General features: G+C 29.8%; 1 protein-coding gene across 1 annotated transcript; it reads left to right on the top strand.

Annotated features, from left to right (window-relative positions):
- The first annotated feature begins 7,483 nt into the window (after positions 1 to 7,483).
- On the top strand, positions 7,484 to 17,803 carry LOC106682235 (excitatory amino acid transporter 3). Its single transcript, XM_014422981.2, has 10 exons — positions 7,484 to 7,669; positions 8,997 to 9,144; positions 9,251 to 9,565; positions 10,873 to 10,915; positions 11,821 to 11,872; positions 12,293 to 12,476; positions 12,590 to 12,823; positions 13,938 to 14,132; positions 15,725 to 15,859; positions 16,599 to 17,803. Exons 1-10 carry the CDS (start codon positions 7,609 to 7,611, stop codon positions 16,717 to 16,719), a joined length of 1,488 nt encoding a protein of 495 aa, XP_014278467.1. The 5' UTR covers positions 7,484 to 7,608; the 3' UTR covers positions 16,720 to 17,803.
- The last annotated feature ends 1,863 nt before the right edge of the window (positions 17,804 to 19,666 follow it).

The raw sequence follows: 19,666 nt of genomic DNA, 5'->3' as shown, positions 1-19,666 counted from the left end.
ACTCATGACGAAATATATGCGACAATTGGACAATTATGAAAATATAACTTTTTTATTTTTTAAATCCTTAATATTGTTTGAAACTATTAACATTATGGTATTTAGTAAATAAAAACAATAGACAGATAAGCAAAAAAAAATGTAAATCAAAGCAAATAAAACTTCACTGACGACAGGAAATACAATACCAAAATACTGAAGTTTATCTAGTAACCTCCTTTCGCAAACTATAAAAAAAAAAAATACACAATACATTTAAATACTTTAGCTAACAGATATATTGTTTTTATATATTCTATTTTAAACTTATTGAATTAAATAAAACATTAAAAAATTTGAGTAATACAATTGTTAATTTGTAGTACCTTTTGGTTACCCCGCATTAATTAATAAATTTTTAGTTTTGTTTTTATACATGGGATATATATAGTAAGGGGAAGTACTGCGATAGTGCATAATTTTGAATTCGAGTTTTCAACTGAAATAAATGTTTTGAGGACCTCTTGTCAAAATTACAAAATTGTCTGTATGTGTGTCTGTAAACAGCCAAGCTCAAAAACGAAAAATTGTACGACACTGAAATTATATATTTGAGGCATGTATGCCTGAGATTTGGAAAAATTTATATTCGTTATTTTCATCTCGAAAAGTCCCAAAATGCGAATTTTTATAACAACAAAAAATAAAAAATTTGTCCATAATTTACACTTCACTTAATTTTCAGATTTTTTTTTTATTACAAAAATAGCGATAACTTCAACACGAAATTTGGAATCGTATGTTGAGGGGGCTGGGGTAAGTGAAAGTTGTGTGATGCGCGAACCGCACCAGATTTTTATTTAAAGATGATTTAATTTGTCACAGTGAATAATATAAAAAAACATTTTTTTTTTTTAAATGAGTGAGGATGAATTTTATCTCAAAGTTGCGGGTGTCTCGTACCTCACTAGATTTTGTCATGGGTTTTAAGTCTTCATAGCACGTCAAAGGAGCAGCTGTTGAGAAACAATATAAATATTAAGAAAAAAATAAATTAAACCTATCTTCCTCATTAGATTTTCACAACATCTTTATAAATTGTACAGGTTATTTATTGAGTTTTATGAAAAAATGGTTTAGAAAATAATTGATAATTTATTGCAGAAAAGTTCATAGTGATAGTTGTTTTTTATCTATTCTAGAAAAAAACAAATGTAAGGGTGACTTTTTTTTTTTTTTTTAACACGTTTTTATTACTTGCTTTTCTTACTGTAGAACGAAAGTTTTCATATAATTGCCTTTTTTAATTTAGATGGTTAAGTCCCCGAGGTTCAGTTGCATTCGTCTGCTTTCCAAAATATTTGGCATTTCACCTGTCATCAGCTAAGTTCCTTTCCACCGTTAAATTAGGATTTGGGCCCAAATAAAGTTATTTGAGCTTTATTTTGTGTTGCATACAGTTCTTTGTGGCCCATAAAGCCACATGAAAGATTCATGTATCATGTCATATCACCCACAGCAAATTAAATAAATCAAATTAAAATCTGTACCGCTACAACCCATGAAGGGTCAGGGGTTCAGTACTTAGTAAAGAAGTACTGTTACTAGACTAACGGTTGTGCAAGGAGGTGATTTGGTCAGAATCACGTTCGACCACCAGATTTTTACTCAATTAATGGTACCCAATTTAAGAGTCTGGGTGGACCCCAGGAGAGCTCCAGAACCCACAAGAGTTGACTCACGGCTACAGTGTAACAGAAAGCAATTTTCTGGTCCATGGAGTAAGTAACCACGCGCTTTACCCCGTGGCTACCGCGCTCCCTAAAGCAAATCTACTTGTATATATTTTTATACAATTGTAAATAAAAATAAAGAAATTATATATATATAAAAAGCTTTAGTATATACAATAAGGTGTATTTAACACTATATAGATATATATATATTAAAAGTGAAAATGAAACGTTAGTTGAGTACAGCGGGAACAGTAGCCATCTAACGCCGTGTTCCCTGGTAACTCTAAAGCCCTTCACCACAAGTCACTATATAATAACAAAGCTTTAATTCAACTCATGACGATTCTTCAACTTACTTCTTGCAATTGAATAACTGTTTCATTGACGAAGGACAACATTACATAGTCAAAGTTAATTCCAACTTTTATAAAAGTTATACGTCAAAGAAATGCAATGAGTTCAAAATAATGCTATTGCATAGTGCAAAAGAAAAATCTTAAATAAAACAATTTAATAATTATTAAATATTTTTTTAACCAAGAAAATATGTTTTATATTCCTATTATTTTTTCTTGAATGGTTCAGACAATTTATTCTGCGTTAGGTGTACAAATTAAACCAAGAAATCCAATTAGCAACATTTTCTCCAATTTGTTCAAATTATTGAAAAAAAAAAGGTTTTCTACGTTCTGAAATGTTTTAGAAGTAAAAAGAACGGGTGATAATGGTACAACATTTATTTTCTTGGAATCTATGATAAAAAAGTATGTACCAATGTCACCCGCATTGGGGAATGAAATTAGTACAAAAAAAATTGTATGTCTCGCTTAATATTTGAAGAACATTTTTTTTTCGTTAGTGATGGAAGTGAAGTGCAATAGTTAAAAATTAAAAGAAAATCTTTATTGCAATATTGCAAAAATATATTAGTTTTAGGAATAAAAAAAAATGTAAAACTGTGCCATAGTCATCCCAATTTACGGTAGTGAAAAAGTATTCAAATTTTATTTTGGTTTCATTGAGATTTTATTGATGTAAACCATTTCGTATCTGATCTAACATTATCATGTTCCAAAACTTTACTTTATCAGTAGAGGGCTACGTTTTAAAATAAAAATGAACATCAACGTGATAAACAGTTAAACATAAAACTAACTAAATAAAATATATTATAAAATATTAGTTCAAAAATATGATGCCTATGTACAACAAAAAGATTTTTAAATAATAACAGTGATTAAGAACCTAATAAAACAATAAATTAATAATAATCATAATAATGGTTATTTTCAATTAATTGTTAACATGAAAAGCACATTACTATGTTAGACTTACCGTACTTTTCCCTACCCATTGCCTTTTCTATCCTTTCTTTTTGTCACAAAAATCTGTCAAAAGTACCCTAGCTACTGTAGAAGAGCTAAGCCAAAATTTACTATTAAGAGAGGTATTAATATAATGTTTTAAACTAAAAATAAAAATACTGATTGATAAAATTAAAATATAAAACTAGATAAATAAAATAAAAAATATAAGTTCAAAAGTATCATGGGTGACCATATCGTTATCCCCAACTTAATCATCCATTGCTGTAATCAAACTGAATTTTTATGAAGTCTTTTATGTAGGGGAGTTCATGGCATTACTTTTATGTAGGGGAGTTCATGGCATTACTTTTATGTATAACTTAGAAATAACTTTTATAAAATAATTCATTTGTTTAAGATTCAAAGTCCTTAGGTTCTCCAACACGAGGCAGAAAAAATGAATTATTCTACTAGTCACCAAACTATTCTAGGCAGACTAAGAAGGACCAGATTCATTCATTGGTTCACCACGAAATAAACCAATCCACTTCTGATACGAGAGTAAGTGACTTAAAATACTTAGCCATCACATCTATAAAATAATGTTGGTAGGTTAATGTACTTATGCTCGACTTTCAATTTTTTTCTTGCAACCCACAGAAGACCGAGTGTTGAATCTCTGACCTACAAAGGTTCCTTGATCCTAAAGTTGGTCAATGACTGATAAAAAAACTGTCTTCTATAACCAGAATCAAACATATACTCGACATAGCATCTCATTACGCTACTATGATATAACCCAAATACAATGAAACATCCATTATATAAATATTTTGATATGTAATGCTTGTTAAAGTGACATAGAAAAATGTTTGAAACAATCTATAATTTATAGTTCAACCTTGTTTTATTAAATAAAATGTTCTGTATCTGCGTAAAGAGAAATTATATTTACATGGTAAACGTCAAAGGAGGAATCACGCGTTGAAAATGTGGTGAATGTGAAAATGTTTGAATTCGCCTTACACAGTGGAGTATTTGTATCAAAAACTTGATTGTAATGCAATTTATCATATGGAAAATCATAAATAAATTATATAATATATTTTAAGGAATTCATTTTGATAAAATAAATATTATTAATTATTATTATTTTTATTACGCTAAAGGACTGTGGTGGCACAGTGTTAAGGCAATATGGTGGGAACTCCAAAGACGCTGGTTCGAATCCGGCTGTGGCAGTTAATTATTTTCGGTTGCACTGTAACTGTGAGTCAGTCCTGAGTTGTATAGCCCTCCTGGGGTTCATCCAGCCTCCTTAATTGAGGGAAATCTGGCGGTCGAGCTTGAAAAAGTCAACCCCTGGTATAACCGTTGTTCTAACAGTCCTTACAAAGTACTGAACCCCATGAAACTTCATGAGTTCTAGCAGTTCGCATTATTATTACACTAAAGGAATAGGAAACCGCTGCTCACCTCGAGCCTATTAAATCTTATGTTTTAATTATTGCCCGATTCCAAGGATAGTTATTATTAAAAGGCAAGAGCTTCAAATTCACACAGAATGTTCACATCAGCCTTTTCTTCGTCCTCTAAGCACAGAATACATGTGGAATCCTCCACTATTTTTATCTTCTTGAGATAATGTTTTAACAGACTATGGCCTGTAATGAATCAGAAGTTAATGAAAGCCTGTGTAATATGACTCTGCTGCAAGTCACTTATGAAATTTTACGAGAGAAGTTTTGTCAATAGGATCTTAAAAATATATTTATTCCTCGCTTAGGCACCTCTGAGAGCTCCCCAGCTACCAATAAATGATTTGAAATTACAACAGAAAAATCTATTACATTTTTTGGTTCAGAGGGAGACAGACGCCACAGATACAGACAGCTGTGCTATATAGAGCACTATTAGAATACAGTTCAAAGGCGCTCTATTAGAAAAGTGCTCAAAGGTGCCAACAGGATACAATATAAAACATCTGAAAATTGGCAATTAGAAGTGATATTTTGAAAAACTAAAGATATGTATTCCGTTAGTATGATATTAGCTCAGTAATGATATTTCTGTGGATAACATTAACTGGTTCTTGGATGTGAGGAAAGTAAAAGGATATCTCTACCACGAGGTTCAAATTAAGACAGCTAGTTTTGTTATTTCTTGAGCATTAACTATAGGTACATAAGATCAAAGCTAAACTTGCAATCTAAACAGAGCGTGCATAGGAATGGAAATGGACTATGATGCCTGTAGGTATAACTATGCAACAAAGAGTTAATGCATTCACTAAACATTCCTAATGATCATATTAGTGTAAGTTTTAATATCCATAATATTTATCAATGTGGATTTTCTTTATTTAGAAAAAAACTGTTGTTCTTTGAACATTTGTATCTCAGGAAGTATTAGACATACAGGTACATAAGAACTCAAATTGAAGCTCATTATATGCTCTACAAAATAGTTTATAGTGAATATTTCATAGCTCCCATGATATTTGTCAAAACAAATTCACAAAATATTGAATTTTTGTTTTTGAAAAACTATGTGTCGAAAATTATGGAATGTAAAGAGATCTATTTGTTTGATAGTTGTAATTGCAAATTCCAAACTTCTTTACGCCCAATCATATGCCTATTAGATATTTACTCAAGGGTCACTTTGAATTTGTGGAGCAAACTTTTACGTATTGTAGTCACTCGAGAAGCAGTTTATGCATTTATTCTAACTGGAAAATTTCTCATTTCCACACGTCTATAGATACTTTCTATTTCCGAAAGTTTTTTTTTTTTTCATTAAAAGATATAACTTTATTAAATAAATATACAATAAATAAATGGGATATGAGTTATATTACTATGGAATTATATAGTCTTGTGGAGGTACCCATTGGTAGAGCTCCGATAACATTTCTAGAGTTAGAAAGTCTTGAAACCATTTTCTTTTCAGACGACTGGGAGGATTGCCAGGAATTGAAGAGGAAGCTAGGTTTGAAACAAGTGGTTTTGAGTGGTTAGAGAGTTTATTATGAAAGGAATGATATCTGGTTCTGGCCAAATCTGAAACATTGAGGTCCTTGTGTATGGTATTTGTGACCAAGGAGCATCAGAGATTTTACGAAGGTTTTTGGATTGTGAGGAGCCCCAAAGTTCAACTCATTTAGCCCAAATTGGACTATTTTTTTTATAATTAATTGAAAGTTTAAACTATTTGCCTAGTAAGTGTTGTAATAGCTGTAGGATTTGTTGCAAACGTTTGTTGTTGTTGGGATTTGGACCCCAACAAACGTTATTAGAGCTCGATTTTTGGGATTATTCCAAAAATTACTAAAAATTCATTTTTATGTTCTTTCAAGTAAAGAAAAATTACACATTATTTTCTGTAAGTAAAAGGTTCAATTTTTCCCAAGACTATACAAGGGGTACAGTCTATATTAAAAAATAAATAAGGCATTATTGAAGGTACACGCCCCCAGAAGTTTATTTTATTGGAAAAAACTATAAAATATTCTCTCACTTTTCATTCGGAGCTCTATCTCCTTAAAATTACCTTCACACTAAGAAAATTCATATCACATTATTTAAAATGGAATGAATTTTCTAAAATACGAGCTTTAATAGAGCTCTTGACGTTCAATAGTTTTCGAAATACAGCTTTGCAATTAGCAACATTTGTTTCCAAATAGAGAAAAATCAGTATTTTGTGCATTACGTCCGGCGAATATCACTGAAATTGCTAATCCTAGGAAGATAAATACTATCTACCAAGTTATAGTACATTCGACTAGCTATAATTTGGGTTCTAATAAGCTTCTGTTCGTCCAATGGTCTCTGAGATATATTTTTTCATAAACCAACAGTTTTTTCTGAACAACCAGAAATCAACATTTTGTGGATTATTTTGGTGAATATCATGGAAACTGCTACTACTACAACTACTGTCAATATTTGGAAAAAATGTTGCGTTTTGAAAACTATCTCGGCAACTATTATTAGGGTTCAAATTTTAGCAAACTTACTCTACTTTAAATATGAAGTTCTATTCACTTCTTCAGTGTTTTAGGTAGTTTTAAAGATACGGAGGTCCTAATGAATTTTTTTTTTGTAACATTTGGAAACAGCAGACATTTTTTATTCCCCTGAACTATAGTTGGCTGAATCATCAATTTTAACCAGTAACTATATATATTTTTCATTAAAGTAATAAAAAATTGAGGTGAAATAACTTGTTTTTATCGGGTTCTTGGACTATCAGTTGTGAGTCACTGCGACCAGTTCCAGAACTCCAAAGGATTGGATTTAAGCCATGTAGAGGCCCCTAAGCAATGCGAATCTCGAGGGCTCTCAACGGAATTCGCATTACCTTGGCGGATAATACAAGAATGATCCTAAGATACCGCGAGGTCTCCTCCCAGCAGACAAACCAGCGGCATTGGAGGGGATTGCCAGGAAGTGGGGATTTTTCTTAGTATCCGCCGGCTGTGCGAAAGTACAAAAGCAATAAGTGTTGAACTGGGAACAGTAGAGTTCTACTGTCGTGTATTTTGGATAGCTAACAGTTTCTAGAATTGTAACCATTCCACAATGGCTGAGACTACTATACCTCTTCTGCCTAGCCATCTCATCACAACTGCTCAACCAACAGGTAAATTTTCTTGTGTCTTTGATATTCTGCTGTTGTGGCTAATCAGGTACTTTTATGCCATTAGATGAACTAAAAAAAGGTGTTTATCTGAAGAAATATGGAGTTTTTAATATAAATTTCATATCAATTAGCTTCGAAAACACGCTTTTTAAATTACTAATAATATTAAATTCTTATTAGAAAATTCAAAGGCTCTATAACCTGCTAAACTGATTGGTCATATTTTCACCAATTACTCATTACAGTTTTATATATTTTCATCCTCTTCTGTAGTGTCTGTTCTCTCTTCTTTATGGACTTTACTTCACTTCACTTTACTAAAATTTTCTGAAGAAGTACCCTGAAAAATAATAAACAGTCTGAATTTAGTTTCTGTGATATTGGGTCGCACTTGCCTGTCACAATCTCGCCTTATTAAGCACTGATAGATCTTGCCAATTATATCACATAATTCTTTGGATTAAACATGTTTTAGAAGAATTTTTAGTTTTAGTTCTAGTGGAGAAGATGGTCAGGAGGTGTGGTCACCAAATAAACATAAAATTATTTATTTGTGCCGAAGTTTGTTCTTATTATTTATTTTAATTTTTAATTTTTATGTTTCTCTGAATGATGGTTGTTATCTCTTTTTGTTTTATAGCCCTGATGAAGACCTGAAATTCTGGTTGAAACGGTGATATGAATAGATAATTTTTTGTTTATTTATGTTCTTACTGACCACACTACTCCTCCCCCGATCATCTCCACTTATTAATCCACACTCAACTATCTACACCTCATTTTCATTCTAGAGTTTGTTCTTTTTATTATATAATTTATTAATTGTTTTATATACAATAAAAATGATTTCAAATTCTTAAAAATTGAGGCTCCTTCAATTTCTAATTTTTTAAACTGAGAATTCAGTTTATTACTGCCTTCATTAATTTTTTCTATTGATTTATTTTTACTGTAATTCAACAAAGTGGTGATTTAACTGAGTCCATAAATTGAAAAACGATGACATATCTAGTGAAGGAGTAGTAATCTCAATCGAACAAACAATATTTTCACAAATTAGTTTAATAACTATTAATAATTTGCTGTCTACTATTATTTATCTGTAATAGACATGGCAACATTATTCCTGATAGAGAGGGTACTTATTATTTTATTTCCTTTTTAAAATTTAATTGTTTTGTTTTTTAATTCAGACAAAAGTCTTAAAACTTTATAGTACCGACAAGAATGAGAACAAAATGTTAGAAAAGAAATTGACACCTATTAGGATAAAAACAAGAAGAATGACTGATACATTTATTATATATATGATATGAATATATTATAGTTAAGATGGAGGAACCAGATGAAAAGCAAGAAAAGAAAAAGGGGTTCTGGCACAACTTGAAGAAGGGGTTCTTGCCCATCATGACTGTGGTCTGCACTGCACTTGGCGTGGGTGTCGGTCTTATACTTAGGGCCAACTCTGAAGGGAAGTAAGTTAAAAGATAACTAATATGAAAAGAAAAAAAAATATTCAATTTATTTTTAATTAACGACTTTTTGAGCTTATTAGTTATAAATGTTGTTCTTGATTGACAGACCATGGAGAGCAAGACACATTATGTACATGCAGTTTCCTGGAGAAATTTTCTTGAGAATGCTGAAGATGCTGATCATCCCGCTGATGGTGTCATCGATTACAGCCGCCGTCGGAGGCTTGGATCTCTCCTTGTCCAAAAAGATTGGGATTAGGTCCATCCTCTACTACTCAGCTTCTACCGGCTCTGCTGTGTTAGAGGGTGTCATCCTGGTTACTCTCATCCATCCTGGCAACCCCGAAATCTATGCTGCTCCTAAAAACCTGGGCGCTTCCTTGAACAGCACCACTACCGATACTCTCCTTGATCTGATCAGGTAATATTATTTTAAAAATTATTTACTGAAGTAATAATGATTTTAAATGCTAGTAAATAACTGAGTAAATAACATTTTGCCAATTCAGACAACATCAAGAAGGTTAAAGATAAGATAACAAGTGCACTAAGAGTCTAAAAATGTCTATCCAAACAGAGATAGCATATAAATGTTTATAGTTTATATTTGTTTCTACCAATGAAATGAGCTTATTTATCTATATAGGACCAATTTCGATCACGTTTATTTCTTTTTGAAATATGTGTCTTAAATTTAAAAATTGATTGTTATTAGTACTTTAATTTTAACTCCTTCACATTTTATTCCTGAAAATTATTTTCAAAAAGGCAGGTTGACTTATATTCAGTGTCTACCAACATTCGAGCAAATAAAGTTATCTGAAAATTAGAGCTCTGTCACATCTATCATATTTACCAAATGTATGTCTTCAAGTAGTAGTAATATTTTTCACTAAGCCATCTATCCTTGTCTTCTTGTAATTAATTTATTTAAATTACGCACCATTACTACTCCAAGGTGGACAGTAAATGAAGGCTATCCACAGATTACAGACTTATTATAATCAGAGTGTGAATGCTCATTAAATTTCAATGTTTTTAATTAATTAAATTTTTAATTTAAGTGTTTATTCTTGTCAAAATAAGTAAAGTAATATTTAAGGTAATATTTCATCACGCTGAAACTAAAACAAATTGGAATAATCAAAAATTAACTCTTACATTTAAAAAAAGGCATACAAAATGTAATTTTTTCCCCATTGCTTCCTTGCATTTTATAACTAAGTGAATTGTATACTATTGTACAATGAACATTAATGCTATTATTTATGTCACTTATTCATGAACAAAGGTAGCATCATCTGTTGTCTAAAAAATTACTACTTTTTCTCATAAAATTGGTTTAGGTTAGACAGTCATGGTTGATAATATAATTAAATACTTTGGTACATGGCAAAATAATAAAAAAATTGAATTGGTTTAGAAAGCAAACACCTTAATCATTAACACCTGGTCAGATTGATCTGACGCCATTAGTTTCATATTTAGTATTATATAGTATATAGGTAGTATATAGTTAGTATTTGGTTAATTTAGTATTTTTATATACTTCTAATCATAAAAAGATAAAAAAAAAAATGACCTTAGATGATAAAGGAGACTTCCAGAGTGTTTGTACCAATATTCTCGAGATATAGTGAAAAATAACTGTCCAGAAGTTATTTTTATATTTTAAATAAAATTATTGTCTTCATATTTGTGGATTAAACAGCATTTAATTTTTTACAGGAATATGTTTCCGCCAAATCTGGTTCAAAGCTGTGTTGCTCAGGTAAGTTACCTACTCTATTGATGTATTTTTCTTGTAAATTTATTATCTATACCATTTTTTTATTAATAGTTCTGAGACAAAGTGAATTTTTAACATTTACTCTGCGAGTTGACTCCATGTCTATTCTATCAAATTTTAAACCTTTTTTTTTTATACACCTATATTTTGAGGATGTTGAATTCAACTCTTCATGTTTTAATGAATGCATTGTTTTTCCTTAAATTTACCAATTACAAATCATTAATGAAATTAGGAAAAAATAAAATAAAATGAATAAATATTAGCTTATATGCACCGCCTATATATGTATAATATGAGAATATGTGAAATATAGTTCAAGCATTAAATCTTATGTAACAAAAATCATACATTGAGCCTTAAGAGAGTAAAATATGCAATTTTATGCAGAAAAGAAAAATTGAAAGTGCAAAGTTATGGAAAAACCTTGAAACATTCAATTTTATACAAAATCAAATTAATGGTACTTGAATTTCTTCACCATAATTTGAACTTCTGTCAATGTTTGTGAAATTTGAAGCTAGGGAACATAAGATGCAACTGGATGAAAATCCTGTCTCTAATAATAACCATTGGATACATGCAGAGCAAAGGTGAAATACGGTGATATAAAAATTTTCTAAAATTATGTGAAATATGTTTTTCTGAGCTCCTAGAGTACACTGGCATGAATCCTCTGACACATTTCTAATAATTTTCAACTTAGAATTACCAAAAAAGTTTCATTGTCCCGTAGATTTTATTCTAAAATGACAAATCATTAACCTTGAAATACAGGTAATTATGTATTCAATGGAAATGGTGAGGAAACTTGGTGGACATTTTTTTTTTAAATGATTAAATTTCCAATTAGTTTTAATATCAATTTATTTTGTGTTATTTTGCAGTATAGAACAATTTTGACACCACCAGTAATCAATGGGACTATGGATACTTCAGGTATAATTAAAGTATTTTTCAAATTCATAATGATATAATAATAATTAAAATGATTAATAAATTTATTCGTAAGTATGTTCAATGCTTTTTCTGAATAAAATATCCTTCAACTTCAGCTCAAAGCAGATAAAATATTTTTTTAATGCAAAGTTAAAGTGAATTTTTTTAAAAAAATATTGTAACCTTTTTTCCTATTATACTATTAATAATGATATGATCTGCCTACCTAGACGATTGATGCAAACACCCAAATAATCCACCCATTAGAACTTGTGCCTTTGAACGTTAATAAATGAAATTTTAATGTATACATTAAGAAGAAATTATATTATTAAGTTGATAGTTATAGTATCAATATTATTCTAAAATGATTTTTTTTTTTAATGAATTTATCTTAAAATACATTATTTGATTTTTCAGTTCCTATGGATAAGTGGAATATTAGTGGCACCTATGATGAAGGCTCTAATGTACTTGGATTGGTTGTCTTTTCTGTTGTTCAAGGTATTGCTCTCGGTAAGATGGGCAAAATGGGAAAACCACTTTTGGACTTTTATGGAGCTCTTGAAGAATTGACCATGGTTATCACTAGATGGGTATTATGGTAAATAATGTTAACTCAAATAATTATTGATAAATATTATTATTTGTGATATGTAATATATAATAAGATATCATCTGGGTAATTATACTATAGAATATGTTTACATGTTTCAGGTTGTCCCCAGCGGGTGTATTTTTCCTAGTAGTTTCCAAAATTTTAGAGGCTGAATCCTTTGCAGCCATGGTCGGGCAGCTAGGAATGTACTTCCTCACCGTACTTCTCGGGTTGATTATCCATGGGCTGTTTGTTCTTCCAATGTTTTACTTCATATGCTGTAAAAAGTTGCCTCTGAAATTCATTGCTAATATGGGGCAGGCTGCTATTACAGCATTTGCTACAGGCTCAAGGTAATGCTACAATTCACATATATGATATAATTGAATAACAATACAGTAACCATTATTTACTTTTTAATGCTTTCTGAAACAAATTGTATCTAGCTTCAATTATTTTATTTTTATTTATTTATTGTCTGCCCTGCTTGTTTGGCATATGTAATTACTTCTCTCCTACTCAAGAAGAAGTAAGTTAAACCAACTACTTCCTTTCACTTGTACCTAAATAAAGGTCTTGTAGTACAGGTAGTTCTCTTTGGTCATTAGCTGAGACCTAGATTCCTGTCTGTCAGGATGTAGAATTCTGCCTCCTTCAGCCGTTTGTCCCTCAGTGCTTCATAGGGGGTACTGACAAGTGCAATGTGCTTGATTGTCTCAATTATCACAATATCTCTTCTCTCCCCTACAACTAGAGTATAAGGAATCGATGTTACCATGTTACCATGCTCAACAAGCTTTGATCAATATTACTTATACAGAAAATTTCAAGTACTTATTTCCTATAACCATAAGATGAACACTTTTCTCCTGACTAATCTTTCAATAGGGGTACTAAAGCTTCTAAGGAAAAAGTAGCATTAGTAACCCCAGAAAACAGGTTTCCCATAAACCTTCCTAAAAACTGTATTGTAGAAAAATGCTTGGCAGTCGATTTAGGCTGGATCTGATTTAATGTTATTCACTAATTTCACAAAAATACTTACATTCAAGATCCTGGCTATTTCTATACCACTAAGTTTTTTACTAGATAAAATCACTGAGACTATTTAACCCAGTCAGCAACTATCTACACTAAAATTAGTTAAATTTATATATTGTTATCAACGAAATATAACAAATAAACACAAAACAAAGAAAATACATCTATCAAAAAAAGTATATCCTGAAATATTAATAATAGTATTGATAATAACTGATAATTGACTGCTCAGTCTCTTTTGGATTTTCATCTTTATATTTAAGTCCAATATGAGCCAAGTTTCAATTAGTTCAATTTACAATCTATTTAACATTCTTCTCAAAGCATGTCCACTCCATTTCACCAATAGTCAACAATCTCCTTTATTAATAAATCTTGTTTCTTAATCTTCATTGTGCTATAAATGTTATGGATATTGATTTTTAGCTCTGCATCTCTGTCTGTCTCAATGCAGTGCTTGGAAGAAAAGAACAAAGTAGATGTAAGGATTAGCAGATTCGTTATGCCGATTGGCGCAACTATTAATATGGATGGTACAGCACTTTACGAAGCAGTTGCTGTGATATTTATCTCTCAAATTCGGCAGATGACTCTTTCAGTTGGCCAGCTCTTTGCGGTTAGGTAATTAATTAAAATTATTTGGATATGCTATTTTAATTAAAATTGGTACTGAACAATATTCTCAAACAACAAATCATTAACCTTGAAATATAGAAAATACCTATGCAAACATTTTTGGAAAAATGGTGAAACCATTTATAATTATTTTTACTAACAGATTACATCTTACTAACATCACTAGTTGTGTTATGACAAATGTGTTGTGATCACTTACCTACTCAACAATGTATGAAATAAAAAATATATAGAACATCATCAATGACTAGACACTTTTTAGTTCTAAACTTCAATTTAGTTTCTATTTTTAATAAAATTCAGTTTACCAAATACAACACCTGGTTAAAAATTTCAAATATTTAGATTATTAGACTTACTCCTCCTCTCTTAAAAGCATGTGATTGGAATAAAATAATGGTAATTTAAATGATGAATTATACAATAATTAATAATGGAAACAATTATTGACTTTAATATTGGCTTTTTTTGGACACTAGAAGAACTTTTAAGTTTTGGGAATTTTCAGATATTTTCTAACTAACAGGAAAGACTTTGTTGAGGTGGCTGACTATAAGTGGTTAGATCTGACTCCAATCAAAAATGTGTATACTCTATACCGGAAGGCCTCAACAACGTTGTTCATATATAGGTTAGGTAATTGGTTAGGAGATGATTTGACAAGATGAGCTTTAAGGGAACTAGCCCCAAAACCTTGCAGGATGGATACTTCATGTAGAGATCCAGCCTAACAGTCATAATGGGGATGACAAGTCAAATAGAAACTAGCTGTAGATCTGTGAAAGGGAGTAAAGGATTAGGAAGGAGGAGAAAACCAGATAAGGCAGGAATAAAATAAAAGACCAATGTACAATTCCAAAAATAGCACAAGAATGTACTGATCCACTATGTACGAGGAGAATTCTCTGATAGAGAAATTCAAACTAAGGTCTGTCTGTTTATGCTTAGTCAACTCTCTTGGCTGTTATACGCCATCAAGAGATGCTACATGTATGAAGTTAGCTTTTAGTGGATCAGAAGACTCTATTGAAATCTTTATTAATTCAAATAATATATTTAAGAATATTAAAATATATAACATGGTCGCCACTTGCATAAAATTAAATTATATACAAGAAATAGTACAAATATTATTATATGGTGTTTGCCTGATGACAGTTGTAGTTCACGTGTTAGCTGTTGGGTAGTGTCATATTGGCCCATAGCGGTTAGCAGGGTCCTAAGTTGTTATAGTATAGACCAGGAAATAGTGGTGCTGTTAGAACTTTCAAATAGAATTAAAAAAATATACTTCTATTAAAAGAAAATATCTAACTGTATAAATTAACACAACATTTGAGTGCTTAGTTACAAACATTGTCCATTTTATTCAAAGAATGAGTTAAAAATTGTTTCCGTCAGTAGCTCCATTCTTTATAGCTCATTAGTTAAAAACAAAAAATTTAAAAATGCATTGAAACACAAGGCTTCTTCGCAAAAAAGCTTCATTTTTTAAAGCTTTAAATTATTGAAATTGAACTTTGCAAAAACAATTAAAATACAAAAAGTTATACGTGTTTATTAATAATTACTTTCAGCATTGCTGCTACAATGGCTAGTATCGGAGCAGCATCAATACCCTCAGCTGGTTTAATAACAATGGTCATGGTTTTGGAAACAGTTGGTCTCAAAGCTGATGATGTTACTCTCATATATGCCGTAGACTGGCTTCTGTAAGTATTTTTTTAGAGTATCAGGCATTATTAATAGTAAAAGAAATTGGCCTTTCATTCAAAATTTAATTTCTACCAATTATTTTTCAAGGGTTGTAATTGTTATATTATTTTAAGGAAAATTTAAACCATTCACACTTTGTTAAATCTTTATTATATTTAATATTTAAATAAATGAGCTTTTTAGCTCATTTTTCTGTTATTTTAGATATATTTAATAACCAATTACTCAAAATAAACATTTAAAAAAGATAATACCCTTTTATTCTTTTTTCATTAAATCTTCACTTTTTTAATTTTTTCTCATATATGTTTGGTCTGATAAATCAATCGAAGTATAAATAGTAATTAATAAATTAGTAATTAGGAATTTATATTGAAACTTTAATTATAAAGAGTAAACTTGAGTCAATTTATTATTATCCACTCTATGATCAGAGCTTTCACTATTCAAATTCTCTAGTATTCATCTTACTAATCAGCAATCAATCATCTTATTAGAATATCTCTTTCATTATTTTCAATTTGGTAATGTATAAATAAAAATTCCTCTCTATTAATTTTTTATTAATGACATCCCTATAAATTTATGTTATATTTAATTCATTCAGATACATATGTTTACAACTTAAATTTAAATGATGTTTCTTATCAATTTTTTCGTTCAAATTAATAAATATTTGTAACCAAAACACAATATTATATCAAAATTTTGTAACATTATATATTTTATTTTCAGTGATCGATTCCGAACAATGGTGAATGTCATTGGAGACGCCTATGGTGCTGGTATTGTTGAGCATCTGAGTAGAAAAGAATTAGATGAACTACCTCCACTTGAAACAAATAAACGGGACTGATTACACACCTGAAGGCAACTTCCTTTCTGTTAAGTAATGAAAGGGAAACAGGGTTAATCATCACTGCTTATATATATATATATATATATTAGCATCCTCAGCGTCAGACAAAGCTTATTTAAAATCGAACCATTTTATTGCAAAAAACAATTCCAAGTAATTATTTATTAACTGGTTAATAATATGAAAAAAAAACTATTTACTGATAAATGCAAAATTATACTTTTATTAACTAATTTTCACCTTCTGCTTCCTTTTAAGCAAAACTATGAATTAAGTATGACTTTGTTATGTATACATCTACTTTTAATAAAATTTTTGGATTTACAAAGTGAAGTTCCATTCAAACTTATTTTTCTGTAATACAATTCGCCAGAAAATTGTAAAATAGATGTTTTATACTCCTCTCACCAAAAAATTCAAAATTTTGGGACCACCTCAATTTACCAAGAAACAAATGTAACTATAAGTATGGCCTCTTTAATGCAAATTTGAGATATATATAAAATAATATCAAATAATGTCATGTTAGTACTTTATTATTGTACAAAAAAAACTTGGCTGTCTTTCATATAAATATAGATATATATGTCATATATAAATTGAATATAACATATTCAATTTACTTCAATAAAAAGCCATATTGGCTTTGTATTCTAATGTTTATTTTGTTATGTATTTTCATTAATTTATGTATAAATTTATTCATGTAATGACAAATGTACATTATTTTAAGGATAATATTAAAAAGCAAATAAATAAAAATAATTGTAGGTGAATAATTTCAAAATTTTGAAATTAAAGTTTAATTTTTTTTTTTTTATCATTCTTATTTATATTTCAACATCTTTGATCTCTTATTTTAACTTGGGAGTGCTATCTTGCTACTTCCTGCACCCAAGGGCTCAAGTGCTAATGTGTGCTATCCAACAAAGATGGAGCCATGTCTGTGGAAAATTCAAAACACCTCACTGTATAATGCAAAAAGTATTTCCATCTTAACATGTACTGTGTATCAATTATATCCATAAGATAATCTGTATATAGTAATCAATAAAAATGACTAATAAAAAAAAACAAACAACTTTTTAATTATCTATACCTACACATTGTACTTTCCCATCCGCTGTCCAAACTATATACTAGCATTAATACTTTTTGTTTTATGATGGAGATGATAATTACTAATTAAAAGAAAAAAAAAACACTATAAATCAGCATTGTATAAATCAATGAAAGTTTACTGAGTACAAAATATAAAACTAATAGTAATAGTTTAAAATTTGTAATGAAATACAATCCGGGTCATGATAATTCTCAAGCAGGTATATTACTCCTGCAATACAAAAATTAATAAAGCAGTTTTTAATTAATAACCTTCTGTGTGTTTTTTTAACTTGCTTATCACCACAAAATTACCTAAGAATAAAAAAATTTGTTACTTAATGAAGAATATATATTATTTAGTTATTCACTGTTTAAACTCATTAATTATATATTAAAATAACCACAGTATAATTAAATTGATGAATAAAAGTACTATATAAAATTTCAAATGTTTAAAATTTATTTCATTCTGTTTAATCCTTCTTCAAGAATTGTTCCCCCTCTAATACCAACACTTTAGTCAGACCAAGAGAATGTGGTACCTATAGTCAATGCATTATTAGAAATTGAATGCTGGTATTAGTACTGTGGAGCTAGTGGAGTTAGTGGAGCTAGCAGTTCTTGACTGCTTCAATGTCATGCAGTAAAAATAGTGCTACTTTTCACAAATTTCTAGCCATCGTAAAAAGAGATCTCTAAAAACATACTGGGTATGATGTAATGATAGTCTTTTTCCTTTTCATGCCTACTTAAAGGTTAATAATTAATGTTCCCTTTCCAAACTACTTATTTTTAATTCTTATAAATCAAGATGGCAAAAGCTATCCAGCTTTCAGTGAATCCAATATAGAGGATATCAAAAAGCTGTCCTAAAAGAAGGAACTTAGGGACATTCGACTACATCAACATAAGGTCATGAGAAATAGAATGAACATAACTAAACGGGTACCATTGACATCAAAGGTACTGTTACCTTGTAATATTCAGAAGTAGAAATGTTTTGTGTGTAGATAAGATGAGAAGGGAAAATCAATTATTAGTTTGCCAACATCTACAGATCACAAAGGTGTGAGTGTAGCTCTGAATGAGAACTATAGTGGAGACAAAGCAATTTCACTCAGATCGATTAAAACATTAATTAAATCTAAGCAGAAGCAAGTTTGCAGTATTGTATGATCAGCTAGATACATCATGTTAAGGGCTGAAGAACATAGTCAGGATAATTCTTTGGAAGTATAGAGTATAGGATATCGGTAACAAGGAATATTACCATTTTCAGTTACAAATCAATATCTTTTATAATATTTTAAGTTTAACAATTTTGTGATTATATAATGTTTATCCATTTTGGGATAGAAATAAAGCTTTTTAATGTTATCTTGGTAGTTAATTTGGTCATACCAAGATGCTCTGCGAATAATACTTTGGAAATAAATGACTTAAAACCAGTTATTAAATTATATCAAAACACAGAATAATAGAAAACTGATTTTCTCCAAAAATTTTGAAAAGTAGGAAGTAATTGAAATTGGTCAGTAATTTGAGATTTAATTTCTATAGCCACTATTGAAAATCAGTGTAATCTTTGCTCTTTTCCACTCAGCTGAATATATTTCTGATTATAAGGGTACATTAAAAATAACTATTGTATATATTAATAAGGTATTTAAATAATTTAATAACCATATATTAGGGTATATTTATAATCAAAGTTTAAATAATTTTACATTGAGTTCAGAAATTGGTGTGTGGCCATAAATATTGAACTCAAGGTTAAATAAATATTATGTTGAGAGATGGAGATTAAAACTACCTTTAGTAAAGGTCTAATAGGTATATA

Source organism: Halyomorpha halys, unplaced genomic scaffold (assembly GCF_000696795.3).
Source record: "Halyomorpha halys isolate HHAL.00 unplaced genomic scaffold, Hhal_1.1 Scaffold397.1, whole genome shotgun sequence".
Taxonomy (NCBI): Eukaryota; Metazoa; Arthropoda; class Insecta; order Hemiptera; family Pentatomidae; genus Halyomorpha; species Halyomorpha halys.
This window is presented reverse-complemented; position numbering and strand designations above follow the sequence as displayed.